General features: G+C 39.0%; 1 protein-coding gene across 1 annotated transcript; it reads right to left on the bottom strand.

Moving 5' to 3' along the window:
• Positions 1–12,113: 12,113 nt before the first annotated feature.
• Positions 12,114–14,397, bottom strand: LOC114300297 (Protein kinase superfamily protein). The gene has a single exon (XM_028245173.2). It carries the CDS (start codon positions 13,865–13,867, stop codon positions 12,353–12,355), a length of 1,515 nt encoding a protein of 504 aa, XP_028100974.2. The 5' UTR covers positions 13,868–14,397; the 3' UTR covers positions 12,114–12,352.
• Between the last annotated feature and the right edge of the window lie 322 nt (positions 14,398–14,719).

Below are 14,719 nucleotides of genomic sequence, written 5' to 3'. Positions count from 1 at the left end.
AAAATTGATTGAGTAGGAGAGAGGAGAGAAAAAGTGATTAATTGATGTATAAGAGAAAGCATAGTTCTAAATATCGGCCGGTACGGTACGTACCGGCCGATTCGTACCGGAAAATCATAGCACCGATTCGGATACTCCCCGGTATACCGGTGAGAATGAAATTCACAGCCGTAGCGTCCGAGTCCCAGTACGTAGCGGCATGAATCCGATATATGGGCCGATACAGTCCGATACCCAATTGAATGTGCTCTGTTTGATCGAGCTTGATGAAGCAGTGCAACGGTTTATGGTCTTTGTTTTTCTTGCTTCATCATCTTGATGTGCTTCATCGTCTCTATTTGATCGAGCTGTGCAGCGACGTGAATATAGTCTCTGTTTTTCTTCTTGATGTGCTCTGTTTCTGGTTTTTTTTTTTTTTTCTTCATTGATCTAAAGCTGAAGTTGGCTGGGTTTGACGGGATTATGCAACTTCCTGTCAACATTTTGAGTGAGAGAGAGAGAGGTGGTTGTATTATGATATGAAAGCCTGAGATTGAAGTGGATATACATGGAGGATTGGGAGTTTGAGATTGAGATGGGTAAGAAGAGAGAGGTACTTGGGTACATGGAGGTGCATGGGTTTATGGTGGATTTGTAGATTCAAATGTTTAAGTTTTTTTTTTTTTTTTCTATTTATTTGTTTATACACCTATACCTCTATTTATATTAATATATATATATATATATTTGTTTTTTTCTCAGTACAAGAAAAAATAAATATTCAAATCAATTTTTTTATTAAAAGTTTAACATATGTCAAAAAGAAATACATATCATTTAATTGAAAATGAGTCAAAAAGGTTCCTACATAACGAAATTGTGATTAAAATATAACAAATTAAGGTTAAAAGAGTCAAAAAAAAATGCATAAAATTTAGTTTTAAAGGGATTACTAATGATTTTTAAAATTTCACGGTCGCGACACCCGATTCCCGATACTACCGATACCACCGATACCGATACTTTGCAATCGATACCGTTACGTTAACCGATACCGCGATTTAGAACTATGAGAGAAAGAAAACGCTTTTGAAAAAAAAAATTCAAAAAATTTGAATCAAACAAAATTTTAAAAAAAAAATTCAAAAATTATATCTTGAAATACCTACTAAACAAGCCCAAAGTGTCTCTACGTGTGGCAGGCTTTGCAAAGGGAGTACAAAAGCTGAGGCCCTGCCTTCTATTGTTTTTATTTATTTTATTTTTTTTTTTTTTTTTTGTGTTTTTAAAACTAAAAATTAAAAAAAAATTGAAAACATTTCTTTCATATATATATATATATATTTTCATACAAGAGTAAAAACAGTTTTCAAAGCCAAGGATTTTGAAAGAGTACAAGCTGCATTACTTTGGAAAGGTTCAGATCTCAAAAGGAAAATTCACTTAGTCAAATGGGAGGAGGTGACTAGAAGTATTGATCAAGGAGGTTTGGGGATTAAAAAAGTTAGAATTGCAAATTCATGCTTGTTACTCAAGTGGTGGTGGAGATTTGCTTATGAGACAAATGCGCTTTAGAGGAGAGTGATTTACAGTAAGTATAATTTTGAGGAGTGTACCTGGCTACCTTTTCCTAAAAACAGTTCTTTGCAGTTGTTAATGTATAATGTAATGTATATAGTATAATATATTATAAGATAAAACATAGAAAGCATAGGGCATAGGATTCTCTTCTTCTTTCGGTTGTAAAGACTAAACACCACTCACACACTTTCATTATTATGTCAAACACCACTCACACACTTTCATTATTATGTCTTCTCCTTTCGGTGCTTTCTCTATAAATGAGCATCACTCTTGTAACCAATAGATATAGAAATTACAACATTCATTCAGATATCTTTCATATCTCACATGGTATCAGAGCACAGGTGTTTTGCCTAGTCTCTTCTTCCGCTGCACTACAATTTTTTTCTTCTTCGCAGATTGCTGTGTCTCTCGTCTGCATCACATTTTGACAGATTGTTGCATATCTCGACCTTATCTATCTTCCTTATTGGACCACACCAGTACCTTCGTCTCCTCACGACGAATCCACTGCCACCAAATTCATCACCAGCCGACGTTCCACGCGCCTCCATGCGCCACCAGAACTTAAGGCCACGCGCATCCTCGTTCTCCGACACGCTTTACGCGCCTCTTACACTGTCCCGTGCTACTGTGCGCCGCGGCCTCCTCTGCTAACGTGAGCCGCGTGTTTCTGACGTCAGCCCTAGCTGCTTTCGTGCGTCGCCTGCTCTCCTCTGCTATTGTGCGCCGCGCACCTCTCTGCTAACATGCGCCTCGCCTGTGACATCATCACTGTCGCCCGTGACATCATCTGTTTGACCGGATTTGTTGACCAGACCACTCCACTCACTTTGACAAGCCAATTTAGTGCCTTTCTGGTCCTATTTTTTGGTCAGTTCGCTCCTTTCCCACTGATTTCAACCCTTTGAATTCACTGGTACCCTCGGATTTTTTAAATTCTACCTCGAAAGTACGATTTTTTCCTCATGGATCGCATCGACTCCTCTAACCACCCTATTTCCGTTGTTCTTGACGGGACTAACTATGTCTTATGGGCACAAGCTATGTCTGGGTTTCTCAAAGGAAAGAAACTTTAGCGCATCATCACTGGGGATGTGTGCAAACCCATCCAAGCAACCACGGAATTCGCTGCCACCACGGACTCCGCTGCCAAATATGTTAACCGTCTGGAGGATTGGGATAGTAAAAACTATCAGATCATTACCTGGTTTCGCAATACTTCTATTACATCTATCAGCCTTCAGTTTGGTCGGTTCCAACTTGACTCTGCTTCCTCTCAAGCCAAGGCCATCTGGGATTTTTTACAAGAACGCTATCAGACTACTGGCCTTGCTCACTAATTTCAGCTTCTGAGTCATCTTCACCGTATGCGCCAAGAAACAACTCAGACCATTAATGATATCCTCTCTCAAATGTATTATGTTTGGGATCAGCTCGCTCTTTCTGAACCTCCATGGGATTGTACTAAGGATGCTGCCTTGTTTACTACTTACCGTGACCAACATCGCTTGGTTCAGTTTCTCATGGCTCTTACTTCCCGTTTTGAGCCAGTACGCGCATCTCTCCTTCATCGCACTCCTTTACCCACTCTTGAGCAAGCAATTTCTGAACTCCTGTCAGAGGAAACCCGGTTTGGTATTCTCCATCCGCACCCTGTGGACTCTGTTCTTGCTACTCCCCAGACTCGGAGTTCTCCTTTCCCACCTTCACCACAGAAGTCAACTTTCTACAACTACTGTCAAAATCGCAGTCTTCCGTCGACTCATCTTCTGGTTAATTGTCCTATTCGCCTCTGTCGGTTTTGCAACAAGAATGGTCCAAGTCATCTCCAGCAAGATTGCTTCCGTAATCCCGCCCGTGCTTCTCGCAATGGTCCTTCCCCCGGGCATTTTTCCCGCAGCACCTCACATCGTTCTGGGACTCCGTTTAAACTACTCCCTGCTCAACGCACTGCTGCTGCTGCCTCAGAGGATTTACCTTCCCTTGTCCCTATAGATCCTTCCACTCCAGTCTTCTCTCAAACAGATGTCGAAGCCATGTTTCAACATTTTTGGCAAAAATCCGGTACCCCTTCCTCTACTGCTTTATCTGTCACCGCAGGTAACACTTCCTGGTACTTTGACTCCGCTTGTTGTAATCACATGACCTTTGACTCTACTATTTTTACTCCTCTCTCTTTTACTCCTCATGTTCCTTCTATCCATACTGCTGATGGGTCTCTTCTGTCTGTAAGTCATGTTGGTTCTGTTTCCACCTCTCACTTATCTTTATTCCATGTCTATCTTATGCCTGCTCTCACTTTAAATCTTATCTCCATTAGTCAATTATGTGAGCATGGTCTAACTGTGACCTTTTCTCATACTGGTTGTTTGGTGCAGGACCCTCGGACGGGGCAAACTCTTGGGATAGGCCGTAAGCATGGATGCCTCTACGAACTTATCCATTTTCATGTTCCGGATTCCTCTCAGATCACAGCTCCTACCACTGCTACCACTGCTCCTCGTTTATCTCCTTTTCAGCTTTGGCACTGTCGTTTAGGCCATCTTTCTGCTGGTCGTTTAAAAACTTTAATTTCTAGTGGTCATTTAGGTCCTGTAAGTTCTGATGCTTTAGATTGTGTGTCCTGTCAACTTGCTAAACAACCTGCTTTGTCGTTTAATAAAAGTGACTCTGTTTCTCTTGCACCATTTGATCTCATCCATTCTGATATTTGGGGACCCTCTCCTACTCCCACTATGGGCGGAGCCCACTATTTTGTTGTTTTTATAGATGATTTTTCCCGTTTTACATGGTTGTTCCTTATGAAAACTCGCTCTGAGCTCAAACAACTTTATTACAATTTTGATGCAATGGTTAACACACAATTTTCTAAAACTATTAAGCTTTTTCGCTCCGACAATGCCATGGAATATAAAGATTTTGACTTTCTTTCCTTCCTTCAAAGTCATGGTACTCAACCTCATCGTTCCTGTCCCGGTACGTCTCAACAAAATGGACGTGCTGAACGGAAACATCGGCATATTCTCGACACTACTCGTGCTCTTCTTCTATCTTCCTCTTGTCCGGAACATTTTTTGGGAGAGGCAGCTCTCACTGCTGCTTACACTATCAATTGTATCCCTACACTTGTCATTCATAATTACACTCCTTATGAGCGTCTGCATGGCACCCGTCCCCTTTATACCAACCTTAGAGTCTTTGGCTCTGCCTGTTTTATTCTTCTCCAACCTCATGAACGTACCAAACTTGAACCTCGTTCCCGCCTTTGTTGCTTCTTGAGCTATAGTATTGAACATAAAGGGTATCGTTGTTGGGATCCTTTCTCCCAACGACTTCGTATCTCTCGTCATGTGATCTTTTGGGAACACAAAATGTTTTCCTCTCTCTCTCTCTTCCGTTTGTCCGTTCCCTCACCCTCTCTGTTTTTTACTGATCCTTCCACCGATCTATTTTCTGATGATCTTACTCCACCACCCCTGCCAGCCTCTCTCGAGTTTTCTGATCCGCTTACTCCACCGCCCCTGCCAGCTTCTCTCGAGATCGCCTTGCCTCCTGGTCTGTCCCATGCCCCTACTCCCTCTGATGGTCCTGCTCTTGCTCCCTCGGGCTCCTCCCCTCCTGCTGAGTCTCTTCCTCTGGCTCCTCTTCCGTCTACTCGACCACGTCGGGTAACCCAACCTTCTACTCGTCTTCGTGACTTTATTGTTGGTTCTACTGCTTTTTCTACTTATGAACCGACCTCCTATCATTAGGCTCGCTCTAATCCTCTTTGGCAGCAAGCTATGACTACTGAATTGCAGGCTTTAGCCAAAACTCATACTTGGGACATTGTTGAACTTCCTCTTGGCAAGTCTACCATTGGCTGCAAATGGGTATACAAAATCAAGACTTGTTCTGATGGATCTATTGAGCGCTACAAAGCCCGCCTTGTTGCCAAATGCTTTAACCAAGAATATGGTATTGACTATGAAGAAACCTTTTCTCCTGTTGCTCGTCTCACCTCTGTTCGCAGCTTGATTGCTGTTGCTACCTCCCGCCAATGGGATCTTTATCAACTGGACGTAACCAATGCTTTTCTTAATGGTGTTCTTCTCGAGGAGGTCTACATGCAACCTCCCCCTGGGTCTACTTATCCACCTCATAAAGTCTGCAAACTTCAGCGTGCCTTATACGGTCTCAAACAAGCTCCACGCGCTTGGTTTGCCAAGTTCAGCTTTACTATTCATGAATATGGTTTCACCTCCAACTCTTATGATACTGCTCTTTTTATCCGGAAAACAGCTCAAGGGACCACCTTGCTTTTACTTTATGTGGATGACATGATTATCACCAGTGATGATATCGATGGTATTCTTCGCCTTAAACAGTTTCTTAGCCATCATTTCGAGATGAAAGACCTTGGTCCTCTTAGTTATTTCTTGGGTCTTGAAATCTTCCATGATTCTACGAGTTCTTTTCTCTCTCAGGCTAAGTATACCTCTGATCTTCTCACCCGTGCTGGTCTTATGGATTGCAAGGCTGCCTCCACTCCCCTCGAGCCTTAGAGTCGTCTTACACCTCTTGATGGCACTCTTCTCTCTGATGCTACCCTATATCGTCAGCTGGTTGGCAGTCTTGTCTATCTCACTGTTACTCGTCCTAATATTGCCTATGCCGTTCATATTGTCAGCCAGTTTATGTCGGCTCCTCGTACCCCTCATTATGCTACCTTAATTCGTATCCTTCGGTATCTCAAAGGCACCATGTTTCATGTTCTTCATTATTCCGCCCGCTCCTCTCTCCAGCTTCGTGCTTTTTCCGATGCTGATTGGGCTGGAGATCCTACTGACCGCCACTCTACTACTAGGTTCTACTTTTTTCTAGGTGATTCTCTTATTTCTTGGCGCAGCAAGAAACAATCTCTTACTGCTCATTCCAGTACTGAGGCCGAATACCGTGCTCTTGCTGATACTACTCAGGAGCTTCTCTGGCTTCGTTGGCTTCTTGCTGATCTGGGTGTTACCTCATCTGGTGCTACTGACCTCTTTTGTGACAATCACAATGCTCTTCAAATTGCTCACAATGATGTTTTTCATGATCGCACCAAGCACATTGAGATTGACTATCATTTTATTCGTCAACACGTTACTCGTGGTACTGTCCATCTTCATCCGATCTCTTCTGTTGATCAACCTGCTGATATCTTCACCAAAGCTCATTCTCCTGGCCGCTTCATTGAACTTGTCTCCAAACTCCAGTTGGTCAATGTTTTTCCACCTTGAGTTTGAGGGGGGCTGTTAATGTATAATGTAATGTATATACTATAATATATTATAAGATAAAACATAGAAAGCATAGGGCATAGGATTCTCTTCTTCTTTCGGTTATAAAGACCAAACACCACTCACACACTTTCATTATTATGTCAAACACCACTCACACACTTTCATTATTATGTCTTCTCCTTTCGGTGCTTTCTCTATAAATGAGCATCACTCTTGTAACCAACAGATATAGAAATTACAACATTCATTCAGATATCTTACATATCTCACAGCAGTCAAGATTATGGATTGATATTAGTTCAGTGGCTAATCAACACCCTTCTCTAGTGGAGTGTTTTCGAAATAATTTTAAAGTAAGGGTGAAAGATGGTTGTAGGGTCAGATTTTGAAAGGATGTGTGGTGTAATTCCCAGTGTTTGAAAATAGAGTTTCCAAGATTGTACAGCTTATCAAAGGAAAAGAGGAATTCTCTTCATCTGTTTGCTGATTTCAAGGATACCTCAGGGGAGTGGAGCATTCTACCTAGAAAAGAGTTGTTTGAATGGGAAAATGTGGAATTGCAAAGATTATTTCTCTATTCTCTCAGCTGGTCTTTCAGTAAGCTTGGATAGAATTAATTATCCAGAATGGGCAACCACAACATCAAGTATTTTTTCGGTATCTTCTCTGTACAAGCTTTGTTCATTGGAATGTGGAAATTACCTTAAGGTTAGTAGGTTGCTGTGGAATAAGGTCTTATCTCCTAAAGTTTAGTTTTTTTGCTGGCTTGCTTGAAAACATAAGGTAAACACTTCTGTATTCTTACAGAGAATTAGGGTCCTATCTGGTGGAAACTGTACTTTGTGCTGCTTTTGTTAACAAGATTTGGAGTCGGTAACACATGTGTTCCTTCATTGCATTTTTGTGTGGAAGGTTTGATCATTAGTGTTGAAGTAGTGGGAGATACATTGGGTAATTCCTAGTACAGTTGTTTCTCTGATGCATTGGTGGGAGGGAGGGAAGTTTATTAAGAAGAAAGAAAAGGTGTTTTGGAGATTAATCTCTCTTGTTACTCTGTGGTCTATATGGAAGTTAAGGAATGAGTGTGTTTTCAATAAGGCAAGTGCTGATGTTGAGGTCTTAGCTGAGCTTATCAAAACTAGATTGGCTCTTTGGCTCAGTTCATTATCAAAGGATTGGCAATAACCAGTGAGTGATTTTATTTATAATCTAAATCAGAGTAGGAGGTGTCTTGGTAGGGGTTGATTGTTCTTTCTTGCTGTATTGTTGCTGTTACTGGTATAATGCTTTTGTATGGTTGGTTACTACTAATCTGCAGTTGCTGGTTGCTTGGTTGTTTTGATGGCTGCTGATGCATTGGTTGTTTGGTTGCTTGGTTGCTGCTGCTTGGGCTGCTGCTGTTGCATTGGTTGCATTGTTGTTATGCTTTTTCTTATTTCGGCTGCTTTTGATTGGTTAGATGGATTTTAGACCTTGGTTTGTTTATGGTGGATTTGGAGAACATAGTAGAGTTAAACTTTTGCAATTTGTTTTGAATTGCTATCAACTGTTGTGTCACAGAGAAGCTTGCTCCAGTTGCAGAGTCCTGATGTTATGCTACCACTGGATTTATAATGCTATTGTAGGTTGATCTATGTGGGAAGAAGAATAGCAGTAGTATTCTGTCATGGACTTGGTAGAAAATCTGCAAAGATCTGGTGAGTAGTAGCTGCAGCAGTATTGGGTCAATGGTGGGCTGGGGGAAGGGTGAAGAAGAAGAGTTTTTGGCAACTGATATTACAAGGGTAGAGGGAGTTCAAGTGGTATCTTGATGTTGAATGTTAGTTGCCACCTTGTGTTATGCAGTCAAGCTCTCTTGAGAAATGGTTGTTGTGGTGGTTTTGTGTTGTATGTTCTCTGTTAGCATAAGAGTTTTTGTGTGTGCTTGGTTGTGCGTTCTGCTGTATTGGTTTTTGTGTTTGTTTTTATTTCGAGTGTGGTTGTCTTTTTATTGTGGTTGGATGCTCACCAACTTTTGATGGTCTGCTAGCAGATGGTAGGGCGGACTTATCGATGCCAACCTAGTTGAGATTGGTTTGTTTTGTTTTGATGCTCTTTGCACTCCTTGCTTTCTTTATTGATGTAATATTCTTTTGGTTCATCAATAATATTTATCTTTTGCTAATCAAAAAAATTTTAGAAAACAATTTAAAAGCTTTTCCCAAAATGGGTGTTTACATTGATAATTAAATTAGGAGTGCTGCTATTAGCACCTACCAAAATTCTTTGGACCCCCCATTCTTTGGACCCCAACCCTAAATCCTAAATTTTAATAATATTTTTTTGGACACCCCACTTATTACCAAATCTACCATATTCACAATGAAATGCACACCCACCTGAATCCATTCCAACTCCCTCTCTTATCTCTCTCTCCTCATCAGTGATGTCTCTTCTCTCTCTTTTCTCTCACTCTCTCAAAACCCCTTTTGTTCATATGAGAAAGTTAAGATTTTTCTCTCTCTTCTCTCTCTTTTCTCTCTCTCTCTCTCTCTCTCTCTCTCTCTCAAAACCCCTTCAAAAGCCTAGTTTTTTCTCTCTCTTCTCTCTCCAACATTAACCACATCTAAAAAGTGGTTCATGAAAACACAATGCATTTACTTGTGGGGTTGGTGTTCTTCGTCGATTAGGATTTCGACGACGTGGGTGTTTTTGGAATTTGCCATTGATTGGAAAATTCAGATGAGAAATTGAAGATTGATGCGAATTGTAGGAATAGAAAACAATGTATATATATGGAAAACTAATCTCCATAATATTTTCATAATATTTTCAGAATAGAAAACTAATCTCCATTTTTTCACAATGAAAAACACATCCATCCAATTTGTTCACCACTGTATAGCCGAAAAAATGTATTTTGTTCAGAACTATTTTGTCGAACAATAATGATCCTGTCAGCACTGTATGTCCAAACAAAATTTGTTCATCACTATGTAACTTGAATCCATTCTAATTCACAACTTAAAATAACATAAATTAAATCCATTCAAAATACATAACTTAAATCCATTCCAACTCACTCTTTTCCATTCTAAGTTAGTTTAACAAAGAAAACTACATAACTGACTATCTGCATTAATGTTCAGAACTTATGTATTGAACAAAAGGATTATGTTCAGTACTGTGTTACCAAACATAATTGTAACAGTCAGCAAACCAGTACCGAACAGCTCGAACGAAACAAGAACGACCGAAAACGACCGAGAATGTTAATACAAGACAGATAAACGACCGAGAATGTTGTTCTCGTCCTCCATTGCTCTACACAGTGAAATAAGTGATGAAGTATACGTTATACTTGAAGAAAAACTTTCAAGTTCAATAGCGTTGATGATGGTGATGAAGATGACACATTCAGAATTTAAGATGATTATGAAAAATAATAGATTTAGGGTTTATGTTAATTGATTATGAAAAGTAATACGTTTAGGGTTTACAAACATAGAATACGTATAGTTGGAGTTAGAGGTAGGGGTGTGGGTGGGTGTCCAATATTATAGAGTATTAGTTATTATTGATAGGTGAGTGTTCCATTTCATAATATCTTTTAATGTAATTTCACTTTAGGGTATAATTGTAATAAAAAAAATTATAAAATGGGGGGTCCAAAGAATTTTGATAGGTACTAATAGCAGCACTCTTAAATTAGACTTTTTACACAAAAAAAAATGTTATAAATTTTAAATTTTCTACTAAATAGATGATCAAAGATTTCACATTGAACTACTTTTTACACAATTACAAGAGTTTAGTGGCAAGAAATCATAACATTGATGCGAAATAGCACGTGCAATGTGTTGTGTTACCATTAATTTGTTGAACATCATCACCGTATTTATTGAACTTAGAACAATTAACCCTAATAATGGCTTCCATATAAATTGGATAAATGTAAAGTAACCTTGTCAAAAATAAGTAAATGAATGAACTTCCAAACACTATTTAATGTCATACAAGTTAATCCTTTTATCCCAATCTTTTTTGTCCTGTCCCAAAAACATTAAGCATGTAAGAAAAATTATGAAGTATAATTCAACCATTGACACTATACAAAGAAATTTGAGAGAAAATATTTGAGACCCTCAAAATCTCTCATAATTCAATTCATAATGATATGATTTGACAAGTATCAGTTTTTAATTGATCATATACTCAATTATATGAGATTTATCACCTTTGTCACATCATTATAAATGTATTCTTAGAGATCCGTTTGTTTTCAAACGTAGAATTGAAGAGATTAATAGTGAGAAGATTAAGTAAAAAAAGTATTTGTTTTGATGATAATTGTTAGTATGGGAATTGTTAAATTAATCTTCTCACCTTTGTCACATCATTATAGATGTATTCTTAGAGATCCGTTTGTTTTCAAACGTAGAATTGAAGAGATTAATTGTGAGAAGATTAAGTAAAAAAAGTATTTGTTTTGATAATAGTTGTTAGTATGGAAATTGTTAAATTATTACCCTATAAAAAAAATATAAAATATTAAAACAAATAAAATTATGATTTTTACTTAACAAAAAATACAAAAACATTAAACATTAATGTTTAACAAATGCCCAACATGTTAAAAATAAAAAATAAATAAAAAAACACACTTGCTAGAGGACTAATTTCCTAATATCACCTCCACCTCCTCAATCTTAATCCCAACACCAAAGCTTATCTTAATTTCATAAGATTATAAATCTCTTCTCCATCTCTCAAAATAAACACAACATATGATGAGTCTCATATTTATCTCAATACCATTATCACCTCTATCTCCTAAAACAAACCTAGGTCTCTAGCTTTGTTGAAATTTGAGATAAAAAATTTCATTATACCTAATAAAAAATTTGACAAACTTGAGTTATTCCTACCATTTCTAGTCCGCTACAAATATTATTTTTATTCTAACACATCAAGATTAATTGCATTTAGCATTCTTCACTTTTAATTGTAATAATTAGTCCTTATACTTTAAGTTAAATTGCAATGTTATCTTTTTGTTCATCAATGGTTAGTAAGGTTGGCGAAAATTATCATATAAATCATATGTGACATTTTCTTGTCTCATCAACGTTTTTATATTTTTACTAAAATATCACTTAGCCCTTATATTTTTACCAATATTTTACTTTAATCCTTTCACTTTTAATTTTTGTTAGCCTTATTAACAATAGATGAATTGTAACTTGATTTAAAATGTAAATAATTAACTATTACAATTGAAAATTACCAACAATTCAATGTAGATTGACAAAAATCATTGTAGATTGAACTTTAAAGTTACAAAAGATATATATAGAAACATATATATCAATGCTACAATATGCTGTTTAAAAAGCCCCTTACAATATGCAATTTATATAAAATTAAAATTAATGTCCTTCGTCAATACGACCTTGTTTTAAATTAAATTTTTTAATAAGACTTCATTTTATTAAAACTTTATAAAGTCTTATTAAAAAATTTAATCAAAACCAATTCTTTTCTCATATAGTTTCTCCTTCAGGGCCTTTTTTTTCTAAATTAATTAACAATTTGGATGATTCCAATTCTCCACAATTAGGGTTCCTCACAAGCTGTACCACAAACCCTCCTCCATTGTTGTTTACAAGCCTTGAGCTCTGCAACATTCCCATTGATCTTGACTTGCTCAGTCTTACCATGGGCATCTTCACAGCCAATCCTGCCCTCCTCCTGATTAATCCCACCTGATTCCCACCAAGATTTGTATCCAACGGCCCCAATTTCATCTCATGCACTGACCCCACAGATTTGGATCGAGCCACACGATCATTCTTACTCGAACCAATAACAATAACTTCCTTTCCTGACTCTACACCCGTAACACTGGATACTTTCCTGTTCTTTCTACTTCCAACCCTCGAGGAACCCTTGCAGATCTCCATGCTATCATCCAACGGCTCGTATTTAATCGACTGCGACGAATTGCACACGCGCTGCCCCACGCGCCGCCCTAGGTTGTTCCAAATCGGCGACGACACTCTCTTATTTACCGCCCTCAAGCAATCCACGGCGTCAGACATTTCCGGCCGTTTCTCCGCCGTGGACCTGACACACCTGGCTGCCAACACCGCCAGCTGCCGCATCGCGGCCGCGTCCTCCGGCGGCCCGATCCTTGGGTCGCAAATTCCGGCGCAATCACCGCCGCGAATGAGCGGCGCCGCCCAGTCCACCACCGACGGCGGACTGTAGTTCATGTCGATGGCGTTTCGGCCACTGATAATCTCCAACAACAATATTCCAAAGCTGAACACGTCACTCTTGGTACTGAGATCCCCAGGCGCAAGATAGCCGGGGTCGAGGTACCCTAACGTCCCCGCCGGTGGCGTGCACTTGACCCGAACGTCCTCCACGTGTCCTCTCAAAGCTAAGCCAAAGTCACCGAGCCTCGCTTTCCATTCATCGTCGATCAACACGTTGGATGACTTTATGTCTCTGTGAATCACCGGCGGGTTAGATAAGTGAAGGTGCTGAACCGCCTTCGCTATCTGCAAAGCGAACCGGACTCGTCTCCTCCAACCGGGCGGTCTAGTGCTATTATGAAGCAAATCGTACAAGGACCCGTTTGGCATGAATTCAACTACGATTAGTTTCCTATTATCCGAATCAACGCCGAACCCGATTAAATTCACGAGGCGAGGACTCCGAACCCGGGAGAGTATTTCGATCTCGTTCTCTGCGGGACTGGTCGTACAGTTAGTTTCCGATGATGTGGTGGTGGTTTTTTTGACGGCGGCGATGAGCTCGCCGTCATCGAGGGAGGCTTTGTAGACGGAGCCGTGACTGCCCTTTCCGAGAAAGGTGTCAACTGAGAAAGAATTGGTGGCGGAGAAGAGATCGGAGTGAGAGAACTCTCTGATCTGAAAGGATTTGGTGTTGGGTTTGTGGAGATTATTGGACTTGTGTTTTCTGGGTAAGTCCCAGTTGTGAGGATCGCAAACGGAGATCGCAGACTCGGCATTGCAAGAGAGATAACCCATAAATGAAAGAATAATAATAATAATTTATACAGACAGAGAGACTGATAAGTGTATGTATGAAAGCGAAAGCGAGAGCGAGAGAGAGAGGAGGAGAGAGAGAGTGAGGGGTTTTGGAGCGGGAGAGTAAATAGAAGAGTGGAGGAGAGAGAAGAAAAGGTGGCGGTGGTGGTGGGGATGAGAGTGGGAAACGAGAGAGGGAAAGGCCATAACCGAAAGAAGTTGCGTCTAGTCGTATACTCATTTTCAAATTACAGCTTCAGAGAGAGAGAGGTGAAACGTAATCACTTGAAAATTCAAAGTTATTTGGTTTATTTTAATTTAAAAGCTTATTTTATTTATTTAATTTCTTTTACTTTTGCTTTTTTTCTTACATGCAAAGGCGTGCGTTTGAAGAACATCTCGGGGGTTGGACTTAAATAAGTGGGGGCCAGATGGATCCTATCCTTTATTTTTATTTTTTAATGTGAATGCATTTCGATTATTTGTTGTATAATGATATAATTAACAAATTTAATAAACAGTGAATTTTAAATACAATAATGTCAACATTTGTTACACAAAAGTTTATACAAATTGTGTCACCACAGCAATATTATATATAGGTAAAGATTATGGTCAAGCAATCAGTAACCTTTGGGTTAATATATTCATTGTAAACATCAATGACAAGTTTAGTTATTTTGTGCGTATAGACAAAGAATATGGCCAAGCAAACAGCAAAATATTAAAGATAGGGTTTGGTAGTATTTACATTGTGTTTATGTTTATAAAAATTTTATAAATTAGTTTTTGTTTATTTTTAAAAAAACATACACTATAAACATGTTTAGTTTAAAAAAAATTGAAAAAAAA

Source organism: Camellia sinensis, chromosome 6 (genome assembly GCF_055761805.1).
Source record: "Camellia sinensis isolate YWXY chromosome 6, ASM5576180v1, whole genome shotgun sequence".
Classification (NCBI taxonomy): Eukaryota; Viridiplantae; Streptophyta; class Magnoliopsida; order Ericales; family Theaceae; genus Camellia; species Camellia sinensis.
Note: the sequence above shows the minus strand (reverse complement) of the source record. Positions and strands in the feature narration are given on the sequence as shown.